Raw genomic sequence first — 16,390 nt, 5'->3', positions numbered from 1 at the left:
CGTACGGGTTCATCAACTACTCCGCTCCCCCGTGGGCCCCGCCATGCGCTTCCGCCAACTGGGTGCGTTGATGAAAGCGCTCCCCCCCGGGAGCAAGCGCTAGGAGGCGCCCCCGTTCCGGGGAGATCTCGGGAAGGGGAGGCTGCTCTGATCCTCGCTGGGGACAGTAGCCAAGATGTGCCACGCATTAGCAGGTGAGATCTCAGGCCAGGACCACGCTTTGGGCAGCAGCTACAGAAGTGACGACTCGGGCCCGGGGGGGGGGGTCTGCTCCTTGGGGAGCCCCGTATTCCCCCGACCCCCTCCTGCTGCGGGATGGCACAGGCGGGGATCGCCAGGGTCCCCGCCTCCGGTGGCAGGATGGCGGGGGGAAGAAGCCTCACCCCGGCCCACTCCCCTCAGCCCTGCCCCGGCAGGAGACCTGGCGAGGGACGCCACCCGCGCCCGGATTTCATCAGCAGCCTGCCCCTGCCCCATGGCCAGCCGCTGAGCGGCCGGCCCCCGGCGCTCCCCGTCTCGCCAGCCCCGGCCTCCGCCGCTCGGCGGCCCTGTCCCGCCCCGGGGCAGCCGGTGGGACTTGCTGCGCCGCCCGGGCCCGGCGAGGGACCCGCCGGCTAGCAACGGGGCTGGATCCCGCCCCGGCCCATGATGCACCGGGGCTGCGGCGCGGGGGGGCCGAGTTCTGGCCTAGTCGCCGCTGAGCGGGTGCTGCCGATGCGCTGGCTGCGCTGGGCCGGGCGCGCATGGGGGGCTGGCTGCGGCGGGCTCCGGGCTCGCTGCGCGGCCTGCGGCACCTCGCCCTAGGTTCGCCGGCCTCCGCAGGCGAGTGGCTGCGCCGAGCCGGGGGGCCGCATGCGGGGCTGGTGGGTCCGGGACGCGGGGCGGGCGGCCGGCGAGACTCCGTGTCGGTGGGACGGAGAAGCGAATCCGGCTCCGTTTTAGGGCTCATGGGAAATGAGGCGCTGGCAGCGTCCCCGACCTGATGCGCCCCCTGCTATCCCAGTCCTGGGCCCCCTCCCAGCTCTGCCAGTGCACCTCAGACCTGGTGTGCAGCCCCCCCCTTCCTCCCCCTTACCATTGCAGGCCTGTCTGCACCCCACCTACTCTGCCGATGTCCCTGAGTCCTGAATTACAGCACCCCCTGTTGCGCCAGTGCTGCTCCCCAGCAGTGCACCTGTCGCCTGATTGGCGGTGTCTTCTGCTTCCTAGTTCTCCCGGTTTTGCAAAGGCACAGCAATCCCGGCAACATCCTTTGCTATGCTACTTTGTCCCACCTGCCCCAAACTCTGCCACTGCACCTCTGGTATTCTGTCTTTCTGTTTTTGTTGCTGTGTCTTGTTTTTTGTTCTTATATTAAGTGTATTCCTGGTTATGCAAACAGTAACAGGGACCATGCATTAGCTTTGTGGTTCAAGCCAGAGAGGTCCTAGCCACAGCTCCCACTTGGCTAGAACACCCAAGCGTATGGGCTTATAATGGAGCATAGTTGCAACGCATGGGCTATGGTGATACTATAGACACTAGTGACATGTCTCTAAGGTGCCACAAGTCCTCCTTTTCTTTTTGCGAATACAGACTAACACGGCTGCTACTCTGAAACCAGTGACATGTAGTTACCTCTGATCACCAACGGGCCTTGCGTACAGACTGTGTCAGGAAAAGGACAAAGGAAGCCAAATTGGCAGATACACACTGTCTGAGTCTTTGAATTGAGCTGTATTTTCTGGTTAACTCACTGCCCTGGTGTGGCTATGTTTTGCAGGTAGGGGGTATCAACTGCCCCACACTGACCTGACAGTGACTCCAGAGGAGCATGTGGATGAAGAGAGGTATTACCAGCTGTACCCAGGGCACATCCCCACCAGCCCTCTGCAGAAAGCACTGCTGTCTGCTGGCTCAGCATTTATGGCTCTCTACAACCCCTACCGGCATGGTAAGCTGAATCTTGCAGCTTTTGTCCAGCTGTGGTCTCTGCATTCATACAGACTGTATTTCTCTCCCACCTAGGAGCCAGATCTGTGTTCTGTTGGGAGTTTCCCTGGGGATTTTAATTCTTTTATTTCCTCATCTCTGCATTGTGGGAAAGAATTTATATTTAAGAAACTGAGAGATTGAGGCTGGCACGTAGAGAAGCTGTTAATGCAGACAGTAGTGAGAGACATTCTCCTGTACATCTCTGCTAAAGCATCTCATTCCTTATTATTCCAAACCTCCCCGTTCTGCTAACCTCGCTCCCAATCTGCAATACTCCCTGTTGTTCCAGTCCCAGGCCCCATACATAGCTCTGCCACCACACCTCACTCCTGATCTTCAGAACCCTCTCTGTGCAGCACTTGTGACTAGTTGCATGGCAATTTAAACCCCAGAGGTTGGAGGATGGTCTAGTGGTTAGGGTGCTTCACCACAGACTTCCTGAGTGACCCTAGCAAGTCACGTAGTCTCTCTATGCCTCAGTTCTCCATGTGTGAAATGGGGATAATAGGTCTTCTCTACCATACAGAAGTGCATTAATGACTTGGAGGTGCTCAGATATTGCAATGTTGAAGGCCACATAAGTACCTAAAATGTATTAGCCCTATTTTGTGTCCTCGGGATTTTCATTCTTAACCAGAACCGCTGTTTGTCTGTTGCTCTTTTATTGTCAATCAGTTTCCCATCCATTCTCTCTTTTTCCCCCCCTTTTTTTTCAGATATGGTGGCAGTCCTTGGTGAGACAACTGGCTCTTCGGCCCTGCGGAGCCTGAGGGATAAAATGAGGCACGACCCTGAAGGTTATCAGATCCTACAGTGCGTTATTGTCCATCTTGCATGGCCTGTGGCAGGGAAGGAGACAAGCTTAATGAGGCAGCTCTCTGGCTGGAGCAATTGTATCTATACCGTACGCTTCTGGGCACGTAGTGCAGGCTCATGTCTACACGGGGAGGCCTCTGGAATCATTGTACTTACAGGGACAGGAGGATTATTGTTTAATTCCCAAGAGATTTTCTGCTCCCCTGCTGATGTTTAGAATGGTCTTTTTGGCAAGTCCAAGAACAGCAGTAAACCTACTTAGGCACGCTCCTCCTTCAGGTGTGCAGGCCTGCCCACTTCCTCTTCGGTTTCAGCCTTGCTGCTGCTGTTACTGGTGAATGTGCTCTTTCAAGATGTGGGAAACTGTGTGTATGTGAGCTCCCCCCACAGCAGTTCATGAGGGCGATGGCAACTTCCGCCTCGTGTGCCTGCTGCTGGATCTCATTGCATCAGCCCGCCAACGACTGCAGCCTCCATCACCGGTTTGTCCGCTTCTCCCACAACAACCTGTTCACTTTGTTCCATGCCACTTCCTACACTCGAAACCCCTTCCCCATGCTGGTTTGGAAAGACACTAATCCTGTCCTTCTGATCCCTCCTTAAGACACACTTCTGCTGTGATCCCTACAGGAAACTGCCAGCTGGTATGGGGTCTGTGCAAGTGCACATTCTTCTTACTGTTTCCTTTGTCCTCCTTTTTCTGTATCTTCTGTTTGCTCGTTACACCTACTTCTCATGTATTGTCTTAATGACACTGTAAATTCTTCGGGACAGAAGCTGCCTTTTGCTCTGTGTTTGTAGCGCGCCTGATACGTTGCAGCTCTGACCCTGATGGGGCCTCAGGGTGCTACTGCAATGAAATACTACATAATAATAGTGCATGAGACAGGAAGTGCAGCTTAGTGTCAACCAAGAGAAACAGAATCGTCAGATGCACAGGCAGGGTAAGTCCAAGGCACAACTTAAATCCCCCTTAATCCTTATCTGGAGGACTTAAGAGTGCCTAGGTCTAGCCTGTGTACATGGGGAGTTTCAGCCCGGAACCAAAGGTAGTATGTTATTGGCCTTTCAGTGCTTTGAATTGGCTCCTCCGTTAAATTTCTTTACTGAAAATCAGAAACATCCCGGAAAAAGGTGCCTTCTGTCTGTGGGTCTTGTTCCCAGCTGTGCTCTGTGATAGGTCCTGAAGCTATTGAAGCACCAACAGCTCCGCAGGAGGGGGCATTCAGTCTGCCTTTGGGACAGACTTTTCCCTCCACTGAAGTGCTGCTTGCTTCGTGAAGCCATGGTACTTTTGCTGTGAAGCCCTTTGGTGAAATTTACTCCTCCCTGCCTCCACTGGTGTGCACGGTGCTATGTACCTGTCTCTGTTGCCTTAGAGGTGGCTGCATTTCAGAGGTGCTGTGCATAGAGAATTTGGCATCCTCAGAGATGAGTGGTGCTGCAGAAATGTGAGATAACAGCTTTACTGCTGCTATGTCCCCGTTAAGTTCTCTGTGCCCTGATTCCCATTGGTGTGAAATAATAGGCAAGAAAGTGTTTGTGCCCGACTTTAAGAGCCAATGGGGAAAGGCATCAGCAAAACCCTCGTGCCAGGGATGTGAATTCCAGCAATACAGCTGTCTGGGCAGCTGGCCCTGGTTTTCTCAGCTTCCCTTGGGAGTTGCTGTGTTTCGTGGGTTGACTCAGCCACTCTGTTTTTTATTTGCAGAGAGCGGCCTCGGATCCGGCTCTCCACCCTGGACGTGACTGGGCTCCGGGGTCTGTCGGATGGAACGTTTGGCCGAGAATATGTCCGGTTTTTGGACAGTAATGTGAGTATCAGACCTAGCAGCCCTTGGGAGGCAGCAGGGCGTTTGGGAGCTGTGGATGGCGTTAGCTGATCTGTCTGGTGAGAAGAGCATGAATGGGCTCCAGAGGGGGGTCTGAGCCATCCGGGAGTACAGGGAGAAAGCAGACAGGGGAGCCTAAAGAGAGCCTCCAGTGAAATTAAATGGGCCTAGTGGATAGAGTACTAGACTTGGACTCAGGACACCTGGGTTCTGTTCCTGGCTCTGCCAGTGGCCTGCTGGGTGATCTGGGACAAGTCACTTCACTGCTCTGTGCCTCAGTTTCCCTTTCTATAAAATGGAGATAATGATTCTGACCTCCTTTGCAAAATGCCTTAAGATCTCCTGATGAACAGTGCTATGTAAGAGCTAGGGTTATTATTATTAAAGAATCATTGTGAAACATGAATTCCTGGCAGGTAGCAGGGGCTGAACCTGGGATGCTCTGATTTTGCAGAGGGTTTCTCCGGACACCAGGATGCCGGTCAAGTTTGTTGATGATGAGGAGCTGGCCTATGTGATCCAGCGGTACCGTGAAGTCCATGACCTGATGCATACTCTCCTCGGCATGCCCACCAACATGCTTGGTGAGTCCAGACTGGGTGCGACCGAGAGTCATTACCGTCTAGCATGCAGCTGTGTGAAATGAATTGGGGAGGTCTCAGCTAGGCTGCCAGTGGCCAGATGTCCACATCACAAAACCTGTCCCTGCAGCGTGGCCACCTTGTCGGCTGCCTTATCAGAGAGGCCAAGGACTGAATGAGCCATGGAGGCTGAACTCCTTCAGGTTGGGGCTGGAGGCCACTGATGGGGCAGGGCGTGGGGCACGTTTGCTTTGCTGCTGTCAGCATTCCATCTGCTCTGTGGGTAAAAAGAGAACCTCAGCCTCCAGGAACAATCACCCTTCACCTACATGAGAGAGATGCTCACTGAGTCACTGGCATTGCTGAATAGGAAGAGGTTGGGTGGGCATTGCCCTGAAGGGCCGATGATGAAACCTGCAGTGCAGGGAAAACGACTGCATGAGTGGACAGTTTCGTAAGCCAAAATGAGCTTTGAGCAATTGTGGGCTGGATTCACGAGAAGGGAATGGGAGGAGAAAAGTTCTTTTAGTTGAGCTCTTATCCGCAGATCAGCTCTGTCTAGTCTTCTGAATAAACTTAATAGCAAGTGGCAGGCTGAAATTGCTGACCTGCCGTTAGCTGAACAAGCCTTTAGGACCCTGCAGGAGCCTGGGCTTCCCAGTGTTTGGATGTTTATTTTAAGACGGCATGGTGCCTGCTGAGAGGCTTGACATTTGACCTACTCCACCCTTCCAGCCCCATCTATTTTTGTCACATTATGGAGATTACCAAGCTGCGAATCTTGCTGTTAAATAGAGCACTGGATTGGGATTCAGGAGACCTGGGGTCTGTTCCTGGCTCTGCCACCAACCTTCTGAGTGACCTTGGGCAAGTCACTTCACTGCTCTGTGTCTCAGTTTCCCCATCTGTTTAATGGGGATAGTGATTGTAACCGCCTTTGCAAAGTGCTTTGAGATCTACCGATGAAAAGTGCTATAAAAGAGCTAGGTATTATTAATATTCTGATATGCTTGAATGCCAGCAGCTCAGGGATCACGAGCAATCCTACAATAACAAACCTGTGCAAGTAGCTCAGTGTTCCTGAACAGCCTGACAGCAATACAGTAATACCTATGATGATGTGATTTCGGCAGCTAACTCCCTTAGACACCTTTGAAAATCAGAGCCTTCGTTTTTAGGTTGAACTTTTTAACTGTTGTATAAGATCTGAATGTTAGGTCTGCAGTATGGGTGCTTATTTATTTGATTACCTTCAACGGGTGCGTCTGTCTCACACCAGCGCATGGCCTGGCATGCTCTCATCCTTCTGCAGTGCCTCAGAATAAGTTAAGTTGGCTTGAGAGCTTAGGGTCCTGATTCTGCTCCCGTTGAAGTCAAGAGCAAAACTCCCATTTGCAGCATTGTCTGAAAAGAGCAAGGATATTTGCATCAGCAGTGTCATGCTCATTCTGTGGAGAGGGCCAGATGGTGTAGTCTAATTATGGGCCATGGACTGGGGCATTAGAACAGAGCAGTGGTTGCACTCCGGTCACATTTTGAAGGCTTTCTTCACATAGGAACATGCTTTACCAAAAAAAAGGAAAGAAATCTTAGATTCTGGAGAATCTAAATATGCCAAGTGGGCAGCAGAAAAACATCGAGCAGGCCAGATACTTACTACCCTGGGTTTACAGTGTAAATTAGAGGGCCACTTGGAATAGTGATTTCAAGCCCCTGAGTTCCCTGATCAGTTTTTGTCCTTTTACAGTCAAGTTTTCCTTCCCTTTTCCCATAGCCTGGGTGCAAGATCCTCACAAACAAGTCAGTTTAACTAAGGACTTGATCCAGTATCCACTGAAGTCAGTAGCAGCCTTTCTATTGATTCTAATGGGCTTTGGATCAGCTTCTACCGGATTATACAAGGAAAACAGCAAAACTGACTATACACAAACTGTCAGAGTGAAAACAGAGAGCCAGATTCTCAAACCTGTTGACTCCAGTTGAGAATCTGATCCATTGTGCATGTTACAGTTACAGGGCCAGCCGCACCCCTGTCCCCTTTCTGGTCTCTCTAAGGCAGTGGTTCTCAGCCTGCGGGATGCATGCGGCCCAATTAGCACACAGCTGTGGCCCAGCTGTGCAGCGGGGTCTGGGTCAGAGCTATTGCCCGGTTGGCCTAGCGGGATCTTGGGTTGGGGCTCCCCGCCTGGCCCCACGGGATCCAGGGTTCCAGGGTCGGGGCTGTCAGCTCGCTGGTTGGGGGTCCAGTGTCCCTGTCACCCAGCCCTGGCCCCACTCCTGGCCCCACTCTGTGGAGGGGTCTCTGGGCGGGAGGCGTTGGGCATAGGGATCTGGGTCGGGGTTTGGGGGGGCACTGTGGTTCTCAACCTGCGGCCCAGGTGACATACAACTGTAAATAGGATGAGAACCACTGCTCTAAGGGTACCCCGCAGGTGTCAGCCTCATGCCTTTACCTGTCCCAGGGTGGAAATCTGCAATTCTCCCAATCAGGCTCTGGGCTACAGCACCTTGTGGAACAACCATTCTTGTTGAGCAGGTCTGACAGGGATCAGACACCTGTGTGGGAGTCTGTGACCAATGGTGAATAGAGTGATCAGATGGCCTTCTAAATCAGAGGATTGTTTATTTAACAATAGGACCAAAGCATTTAAAGAAAAAGGATTGTAAACCGACAGTCTGCATACACCTCCTCTTACCTAATGGCTTACCACCCCCCTCCGGTAGCCCCCTAGACAGCCTCACCCACTGTCCCTTAACAACCCTCCAGTGCTGGAAAGTTGCTTACTTTGGTGCCGTTCTTTTTCCTTCCCGTTTGTGTTTCCCAGCATTCCATCCCATTAAACTAAAGCAATCTATTCGTACGATAACCAACCCCATAACCAGGTCAACACACAATATTCATAAATTATTGTAGAGCATCTCCACAGGTGTCACAGAGCCAAACCCAGCCATTCCTGCATCGTATCCAGAGCGGCGCACTGAGCTGTTGACAGTGGTTCTCCATGCCGTCACCAAATGCCAATAGGAGGAGGCCCCTCCTTAGCTAGAAATAGGGTGTCCAAATAGCAAGTGTGAAAAATTGGGACACATGGTGGGGGGAGGGGTAGTATAATTGCCTATATAAGACAGAGTCGATAATATCGGACATCTGGTCACCCTACCTGGGAAGCTAGGGTCTGATTATTTCTAGAGCCCAGAGGAAACGCATACAATCTTAGTACACTCTGAATGGTGGCCCAGACAGGCAGCTGAGGAAAAAATTCACCAGGAAGAAGAGGGTGAAAAATAAAATGACTCAATTACTTTGTTTTTGACACGCGTCTAGATAGGGAGCTCTCATTCTCCTGGGTCTTCTCTGGCTTTCTTCCAGGGGAGGTTGTGGTGAAGTGGTTCGAAGCCATTCAGACTGGCCTGCCCATGTGCATTCTGGGAGCGGTGTTTGGCCCAGTTCGTCTCAATGCCCGGTAGGTTGATCAGCCTGCAGGCTTCTGTAGACCCTATGCCTAGTTTAAAAGTCTGATTAATGAGAGGTTTTCTTTCCCATAACGTGTGTCTTCAAGATCCCAGATAAAATGGTAGCAGGTGGACATGACAGAGGGGACTCATGTTCCGTAGATATTTATAGGCAAAGAGGGCTTGGTGTGGAAGGAGATTATCCCACCCAAGAATATTAAAGGTCTCATGGCACCTGTCCAACATCCCTAAAGGGAATTAACCTGCTTGTCTAAGTCTGATTTATGCCATGAATCCTAATAGGGCCTCCAGTCTGGAACTACTGTTCCTACCAACACTACCCAGTGAAATGTCTTCATGCAACAGAAAGCACCGTTTTATCTAGTAGTTAAAGCAAAAGACTACGAGTCAGGCCTCGTGGGATCTATTCCCATGTCCACCTCTGACTTCGCAGTGCGTCCTTAGCACTTCTCTTCTCTGGCTGTCCATCTCCCCCACTGTAAAATGGGATAACAAGATTTGCCAGTCTCTGTGCTATGGAAGTGTTATTACATTATTATGTACTCAGAAAATGGATCACAGCAATGAGTGGCACCACTCAGCCCAGAGGCCTGGGGATTCTTCCTGGGGCTGTCTCTAGGCACCCCACATACTGGCTTCTGGGAAGCAGCATCGTTTTGTGGTTCAAGCGTGAGACAGTCGGGAGATGTGGGTCTTGTTCTGGATCTGTCACTGACTCAGTGTGTGATCGTGGGTTAGACACTTCCCCTCTCTGGACCATAACTGCTTCATAAATTAAGTGGGGAGAATGAGCTTGACCTGCTCATGGTGGGGGTCAATTAATGCTGCTAAAGTGCTTTAAGGCCCTCAGATAGAGTTTATAGTAGTCTTGTGTGCTGCTGTGTACAGTAATGTGTTTGGCTATTGGATTGTGTTCCCAGGGAAGAAAGTAAAACCATTTCCATACCTTTATTGCAGGAAGCTGCAGATCCTGACCATGGAGCTCATTCCCTGGGCTGTTCAGAGTGGCCGCAATGCCAGCTGTGTCCTGAATTTCTACTACGAGAACCGCTGGGAGCAGACAGTGGAGTCTCTGAGGGAGGAGATTGGAATCTTACGTCCCCCTGCTGTTTGAGTGTGAAAGTCTGTGGGGGTCGGGGGGCATACTGGGCTTCACACCGACGGGGTGGAGCCTCACTGGGCACCATGCATGAGGAGCAATGACTAAACCCTTTGCAGGTTCGAGACTCCTTCTGGGAATTCTCCTACAGCAGTGGAGGGCATCAGTCTGCCCAAATGAGATGCTGGGTTGCCAAGAATATAAGGGCTGCACCTAGGGCCAGATTCATTGCTGTTGTAAGCCGCTGCAGCTCTGCTGATGTCAGTGAATTTGCACTTTCTCACACCAAAGGTGAATTTGAACCCTGTGGCTGTCTTAGTCCTCAGCGTAAAGATATGGCCCATGGAGCTAAGTTCCACCATGCAGTGTGCCAGCTAGATCCCAATAGAGGCTGGGCCATGGAGTATCCATGCGCTGCGTTTCTTCACAAGACCCCATGGTAGGGCCCCATGGTCTGCATTCAGTTATTCTGTAATACTAGAGTGGGGAAAAGGGGAAGCAGAGCTGGGTGAAAGTAGCTCTGGACCTATCTAGTAACTTTTGGCTTCTGATTGCTATAACTTTCCCTAGCTGAATACCTACCCCACTGGGGAGCTGTGAGACTTAATTCCCAAGGGCAGCGCTTCTCAAGCTATCTGGTGGGTGGGGGACTGGCAATTTTTTTTCCCAATATGCGCGCAGACTGACCGCCGATGGCTCGCAGACCGGCACCGGTCCGCAGACCACCACTTTGAGTAGCACTGCCCTCGGGGATCATTCTACCCCAGTTAAAGCCAGTTGATTTACCAAACAGCGCCTGGACAGACTCATTGCCTATGACAAAGTGGCAGCTGATCAGCACTAGTGCTCTGCTCTGCCCCCAGTTGTACCGGCTTGCACTGATGGTAGATGTAGGAATGTATTTCGTATCTCTAGTACAGCTCGATCGATCAGTCGCATACCTGCCTTGGCAGCTGGGAAGCAGTTAGGCTCTTGTTCAGTCACAGCGAAACCAAACCCCACTGAGTTGGGAGGGCACATGTGCCACAGTGTGTCAATTGCTGCATACAATTTAAAACAAAGTACACCACTGGCATCCCCCTCGCTGACTGTCTCAGCAGACAGGCCAAGGATTGAATGGGCCACGGGCCCGGAGTTCCCCTCTCGTCCCCAACTGTGTCCCTTCCAGTTTATAATAGAGGCACAGTGACAGGCTCGCCGGGGGGAAGCACTTACCGACCCTGTCCAGTCTCTGCCTGCTCCAAGAAGAGAAGATTTCGGTCCCCACTAATTCCACATGATTTTATCTTTGTTTTAAACAGTGAACTAGCTCTCTGTGCACTCCAGGGCCGTGAGGCTGTATATCTGCAGAACAGAGTGAGTGAGAATGAGGTGATGAATCCCACAGGGAGTGGAACTCTCAGATTCCACATGCTGTTTGTGCTGGGTCAGTGTTTATAAACTGATTTCTGTGCGGTGTAACTAAGTTGGGTTCTATACTTATAAGGCAAATAACAAAGCCCAGATTGAATAGTTCTTGTTGCTGGGCTGGGACGCACCAAAGCAGGATGTATTTTAATGTGGCGTTTTGACGCTGACGGTCCTTGTTCATGAATAAAATCCCTGGTGACACTTGCAGATTTGTCTCCCCCCAGCATACAGATCAGACGATCTGACATGTAACCTCATCCCTTGGAGGGGTCTGTTCTTTGTACATTTGCTGCAGCCAGAAACAGGTCACCAGTGTGTGTGTGTGCAACATGTCCCCCAAGTGGAATGCAGACACAAAGCAGGCTTTGTATGTGCATCTTCCATAGTGGCTGTGCTGGCAGAATTACCTGCTCTCTGATAGGGCAGCATTGGTGCAATTGGGAGCCAGACCTTGTCGCCAGCATACACACTGCAGACTGTTGATAACCTGGGGTTTGGTCCTGGATCAGCTCTTTTCAGCCAGTGTTCACAGCCAGTTGTTGGGATTAATCGCTTCTCCCTGCATTTGTAGTACTTTGCCACAGGTGGGACGGGACACAGTGCCTATGGAGCACAGGGTGCCTTTGCAAACATCAGTTTAATCTTCACAACCCTCTGAGAGACGGATCTTATCATCCCCAATTTACCAGTGGGGAACTGGGTGACAAAGAGGACAAGTGACTTTGCTAAGGTCCCCCAGTGGATTAGAAGCAGAGCCAGGGCTAGCACCTGGGAGTCTAGATTTCCAGCCCCCATGCCCTACCCATTAGACCGCACTCCCTCCGCACAGAGCACACACCATGCAGACAGCGTTTTGGCTTTCCACAATGGGATGCAAAGAGCTTCCAAAAACATTGGACGTGTCCCTCCAGCGACAGACCCAGCACAGCATCCGCCTCCCCACACGTTCTCAGAGCACTGAGGTACGTGTACCTTCTGCACAGAGGACCAGTACACTGTGGTCTAAGGCTTCCTGTTCTGTGAACGGTGTCTGGAAGCCACTGCAGGCGGTTGTGAGGTCTTGCTCACAGTCTCACGGCTTTGCTGCAGTGCTCAGCTACCAGTGGTGAGAGCCAGACAGACTTGTCGAACTCCCTCCAGCAGCCTGGGGAGGCTCGTAAACACCTGCACCTGGCACTTGTCCCTTCTGAGGCCACAGTCTGTTCTCTTCATGCTCCCTCTTGTGTATTGCAACCTCCTCCTCTCATCTCTGTCCCTCCAAAATGCATCCCGCTTTCCTGGAGCACTGCCCGAGCCTTCCTGCTACTTGAATCATGGCACTGACTGCAGCTCTGGCTCCCTTTTCCTTTTGAAACTGGGCTGTCCCTGGACGCTGACTCATGGTCAGGTGTTTCTCAGAGAGGCTGGAGGGGTCGGAAGGGGCAAGGGAAGACAACGCTTGCAGCGAGCTTGGCCTAGCCCAGCCTCTCACCCTCCCCACTTCTGTTCTCATGCCAGGAAACAGCAGAGGGGCTGGTGGGTCTATTCTGCAGAGGAAGTTAGAACAGGGGGATGAGAAGATGGCCCAGAGCCCAGAATGTGCACGGACAGGCTGAGCAGGGAGTGCAACTCTCCTGTCCTGCTTGGGGAGCTGTGTGTGGGAGGGAATGCACTTCAAAGAGTCATTGGGGTGGGGGGAGCTAGACTGGAGGGGTCTGGCCGGGTACCTGTACCTTCCCACAGGGCCTGTGGGGGAAGAGTCATCTCTTCATCTACAGAGGACTCTGTAACTCCAGCCCTGCCTCTCCTCTTCCTCCACTCTTCACCCTCCTTCCAAACCTCTTCCCTTGATCCCTCCCTTTGCGGTTTCACTCACTTCTAAAACTGTGTCAAATGTCACACTGGAGCTGCCTCCCAAATCAGTGGAAAGGCTGAGCCCGTCCCTGCTTCTGTGAAGTCCCCCAAAAGTGCTCCAGTTCTAATGGCCAGGCCCCGATCTGGGTCTCAACTGGTATAATCTTGTGGCCCTAGCCTTGATCATAAGCTCTAAAGTGAGAGCCCTGTTATCCGCTTGGTACCTGTCAAGAGACATGGTAAGTCCATTTATCACATAGCTCTGCATGGATCTCACTGCCCTACATGGAGGGTGTGTATATCTATTATCTCATCTATACAAACAAAACTGCGTTAACAGAGTTAGGGCTATATTTCTGAACTCCATAGGAAATCCTGAGCTTAAGGTTCTTTGTTAAATGTTATGACATAACCACTGCATCTTTCATAAATGACAGTTCAATAAACTCACTTGTAATCAAAGTACATGTAGAATCAGGATTCTCCTTTCCTATTGGTGTAAATCAGGAGAAGCCCCAGATAAGTTACAGTGTAAAACTGGTGTAAGTGAAAAGAGAATTTGGCCTAAGGTCTGTCTCTATCAATGGGTTACCTTTTGAGGTGTCTGAATTTTTACAGTATTAATCTAGAAGAACACAAAGAAATGCTATAAAACTGGTGCTGACTTTCAGGAAGGAGTCTGATAGATTGCCAGCTCTTTGGGACAGGGCCTGATATTTACCCTGTTTCTACAGCAGCAAGCACCATAAGACCCTGAGCTGTTTGGTTTTTAGGTGCTACTGCAATATAAAAGTTCAATCATAATATTAAATTTCACATTTACAGCTGCCCCACAACTTTCACAAGAACTTAACCTGGGGCCCATCAGTAAGTGGGATGAGTTTGGAAATATTGAATGTTTTTCTATACATCTATACATCCATGAAAATAAAGGCCTAATCCCGCTTCTATTGTGATTGATGAGAGTCTTTCATTTGAGTTGAACAGGAGTTGGATCGGATCCATAATCCACACTTTAAATGCATTTTTCAATACAACTTTAACTGGAAGTGTGTTAGTGCCTCTATAATAATAATAATTAATACCTAACTTTTATATAGCACTTTTCATCGGTAGATTGCAACACTTTACAAAGGAGGTAAGTATCATTATTCTCATTTTACAGATGGGGAAACTGAGGCAGCGATCAGTGAAGTGACATGCCCATTATAATGAAGGATAGAAAAAAATCACTTCTTGGCTGGAAGGAAAATGGACACAGACCCTTTAAGATCAATAAAGTAAATATTTAAATAAAGTTTAAATATATTTATAAATTTATAAATTTATAAATAAATTTAAATATTTAAATAAAGTAAATATTATCGGGAAAATAAATATTTTCCCGATAAAGTCAGGGAAAATAGAGATGTCCTGAAGTATTCCTCCCACCATTCAAAAGGTTCACAACTGAAACAATAAGGGCAGATTCCTAGACAGGGAGTTAGCTCAATACTGACATTAATGAGTCTGCTGCTCTTGTATGTTTGTGCTGCTCCCTGATGAACTGGGTGAACTTTTGGTAGAGCCAGCCTAGGTTTGTTACATTATTATTGCTCATCATTTAACCATAAATTGGTGTTTTCAGGGATTCATAACTTGGCCATCAATATGTTAGAAATATCGTGTCTTGGCTCAAAGTTGCCACATCTCAGTCCAAGGTATTGGGTTTTATTTTATTTAGCAGTGTTGTGGATGGTTTCAGAAACCCTTGTAGGGTAAAAAAAAAATGTCCCCTTGATTAAAATTAATTTTCAGCCATGGAATATCTTCAGATTAGCCTCAAAGGGATCTAGGGACTGGCTTAAAAATCCAATACACTCAGGGGAAAGACTCCTATTTTCTTCAATGGGTTTTAAATCAAACTTGTAATCTCCTCTGAGTATGGAGAAATGTCAGGGGCAGATGAAAGTAAGAATATGCAACCCCCCACATCTGCCACTAAAATAACATTTTAGTCCCTGATCCTGCACTCAATTCTGCAATTCATTGTTAATAGTCTCTATGCCAGCTCAGCAGTTCACCTAGGTGCAGGGCTGGAGCTTTAGCAGGTGAATAACTTTGACATTTAGGTGTGGGGCTACTCTTTTGACTGAAGTTACCCACATGCTTAAGTGTTTGCAGGACCTGGGCCTTAAAAAACATCCTCAAAATAAACTGATTTAAACAAAGGATCGTTTCAATGGGGTTAAAAACCTGTATTTTTTACTCCTAACCCTTTCTTCCCCTAACAAATCTTGCCCTTGAAATAACATCAAAGAAACAAAACCAAACAGCCTTTGAAGGAAAAATATCAGAGTAATTTTTATGTTTCCCTATTTAATCAGGTTTTGTGTGTTTTAAACAGCCTCCTAAAAAAGAACCAATTTAAAAATAACTTCACAACTAACCAGCTAAAAATACTTCACCACAAAGCCGGGGAGTTTTAAAATAACATTGGCCAAAATTAAAACACATTTCGAGGTAAAGCTTCATAAGTGGTCCCCTGGATTTCTAGTAAGATCCTTCAAAAATACATCGGTTTCGTAGCGACACCAACCTTCCAAGTACCTAACTGATGTTTAAAAACGCCACAGCAAAGGGCGCGGGTCGGAAACTGACATCCTACAAAAACGAACCGATTCGGCGACCCGCTGTTACCCTCCAGCAGCCGCGCTTGCCCACGATTACTTTGGCAGGGTGCAAAATACGACTCTGGTGGGACTCGAACCCACAACCTTTGAATGACTCCGTCTGTCATCGATCTAGAAGTCCAATGCGCTATCCATTGCGCCACAGAGCCTGCCGGATAAACCTCGTCTCCTCCACATCCCCTCCTTGACCTTTGCAAGGCACCGCTCGGCTCCAGCGTCCGGCGCCTGCGTTTAATGAGCCGCTCCGCTCCCCAGCGCCGCCCCCCCCCCCAGCGCACCCTGCCCCCAGCGCCCCACGGCGCAGAGTTTGCCAAACTTCCCCCGTCGCGCGCCGCCTCCTGACTCCTTCCAGACACTTTTGCAGCCCCGCGCACGCTGCGGCTGATGCCAGACGGGGCCGGGCGGCAGCGCTGACAGACCGGACAGAGATGTGTGGGGGGACGGGGGGACGGTGGAGGGCAGGGGAGGGGGGTACAATTCACTCAGATCTGCCCCGGGGGGAGGGGGGGCATGTGTGATGGCGGGGGGAGGAGAACAATGCCCGGGAAGTAGGAAGAGGGGGAGTGACGCGCCCTCTGCTTTCGGCAGGAGACCACGTGTAGGAGGTGGACAAAAGAACTACAGCTCCCAGCATGCCGCGCGGCTCCCACAGGCCCAGGCCCCGCCCCCTCCCCTCCCCTCCCGCCCGGCTGATCCCCG

The 16,390-nt window shown here is 50.4% G+C and overlaps 1 protein-coding gene and 1 non-coding gene across 4 annotated transcripts; one reads left to right on the top strand and one right to left on the bottom strand.

Moving 5' to 3' along the window:
• Positions 1 to 103: 103 nt before the first annotated feature.
• On the top strand, positions 104 to 11,393 carry COQ4 (coenzyme Q4). 3 transcript variants are annotated; one of them, XM_077835960.1, is made up of 7 exons: positions 104 to 194; positions 1,763 to 1,933; positions 2,691 to 2,787; positions 4,502 to 4,604; positions 5,077 to 5,206; positions 8,574 to 8,667; positions 9,635 to 11,393. In XM_077835960.1, exons 1-7 carry the CDS (start codon positions 176 to 178, stop codon positions 9,789 to 9,791), a joined length of 771 nt encoding a protein of 256 aa, XP_077692086.1. In that variant the 5' UTR covers positions 104 to 175; the 3' UTR covers positions 9,792 to 11,393. The 3 variants fall into 3 exon arrangements, with proteins under 3 accessions (XP_077692086.1, XP_077692084.1, XP_077692083.1); XM_077835958.1 differs by lacking the exon at positions 104 to 194 and adding an exon at positions 568 to 822 and having other exon boundaries at positions 2,691 to 2,757; XM_077835957.1 differs by lacking the exon at positions 104 to 194 and adding an exon at positions 570 to 822.
• A 4,354-nt stretch (positions 11,394 to 15,747) lies between these two features.
• On the bottom strand, positions 15,748 to 15,840 carry TRNAR-UCU (transfer RNA arginine (anticodon UCU)). Its single transcript has 2 exons — positions 15,804 to 15,840; positions 15,748 to 15,783 (listed from the first exon to the last, which is right to left on the bottom strand). It is a non-coding gene; the product is annotated as a tRNA-Arg (tRNA).
• Positions 15,841 to 16,390: the final 550 nt, after the last annotated feature.

The sequence above is a fragment of the Eretmochelys imbricata genome, chromosome 16, assembly GCF_965152235.1.
Source record: "Eretmochelys imbricata isolate rEreImb1 chromosome 16, rEreImb1.hap1, whole genome shotgun sequence".
NCBI lineage: Eukaryota > Metazoa > Chordata > Testudines > Cheloniidae > Eretmochelys > Eretmochelys imbricata.
The sequence above is the reverse complement of the archived record's forward strand: the minus strand, read 5'-3'. Positions and strand labels throughout refer to the sequence as shown.

Excerpts from the sequence above, each read along its gene's own strand:
- COQ4 (XM_077835957.1), top strand. The coding sequence starts at position 744 with ATGGGGGGCTGGCTGCGGCGGGCTCCGGGCTCGCTGCGCGGCCTGCGG. Across the intron at positions 2,788-4,501 it reads GAAGGTTATCAGATCCTACA|AGAGCGGCCTCGGATCCGGC; the intron begins GTGCGTTATTGT and ends TTTTATTTGCAG. Across the intron at positions 5,207-8,573 it reads CATGCCCACCAACATGCTTG|GGGAGGTTGTGGTGAAGTGG; the intron begins GTGAGTCCAGAC and ends GCTTTCTTCCAG.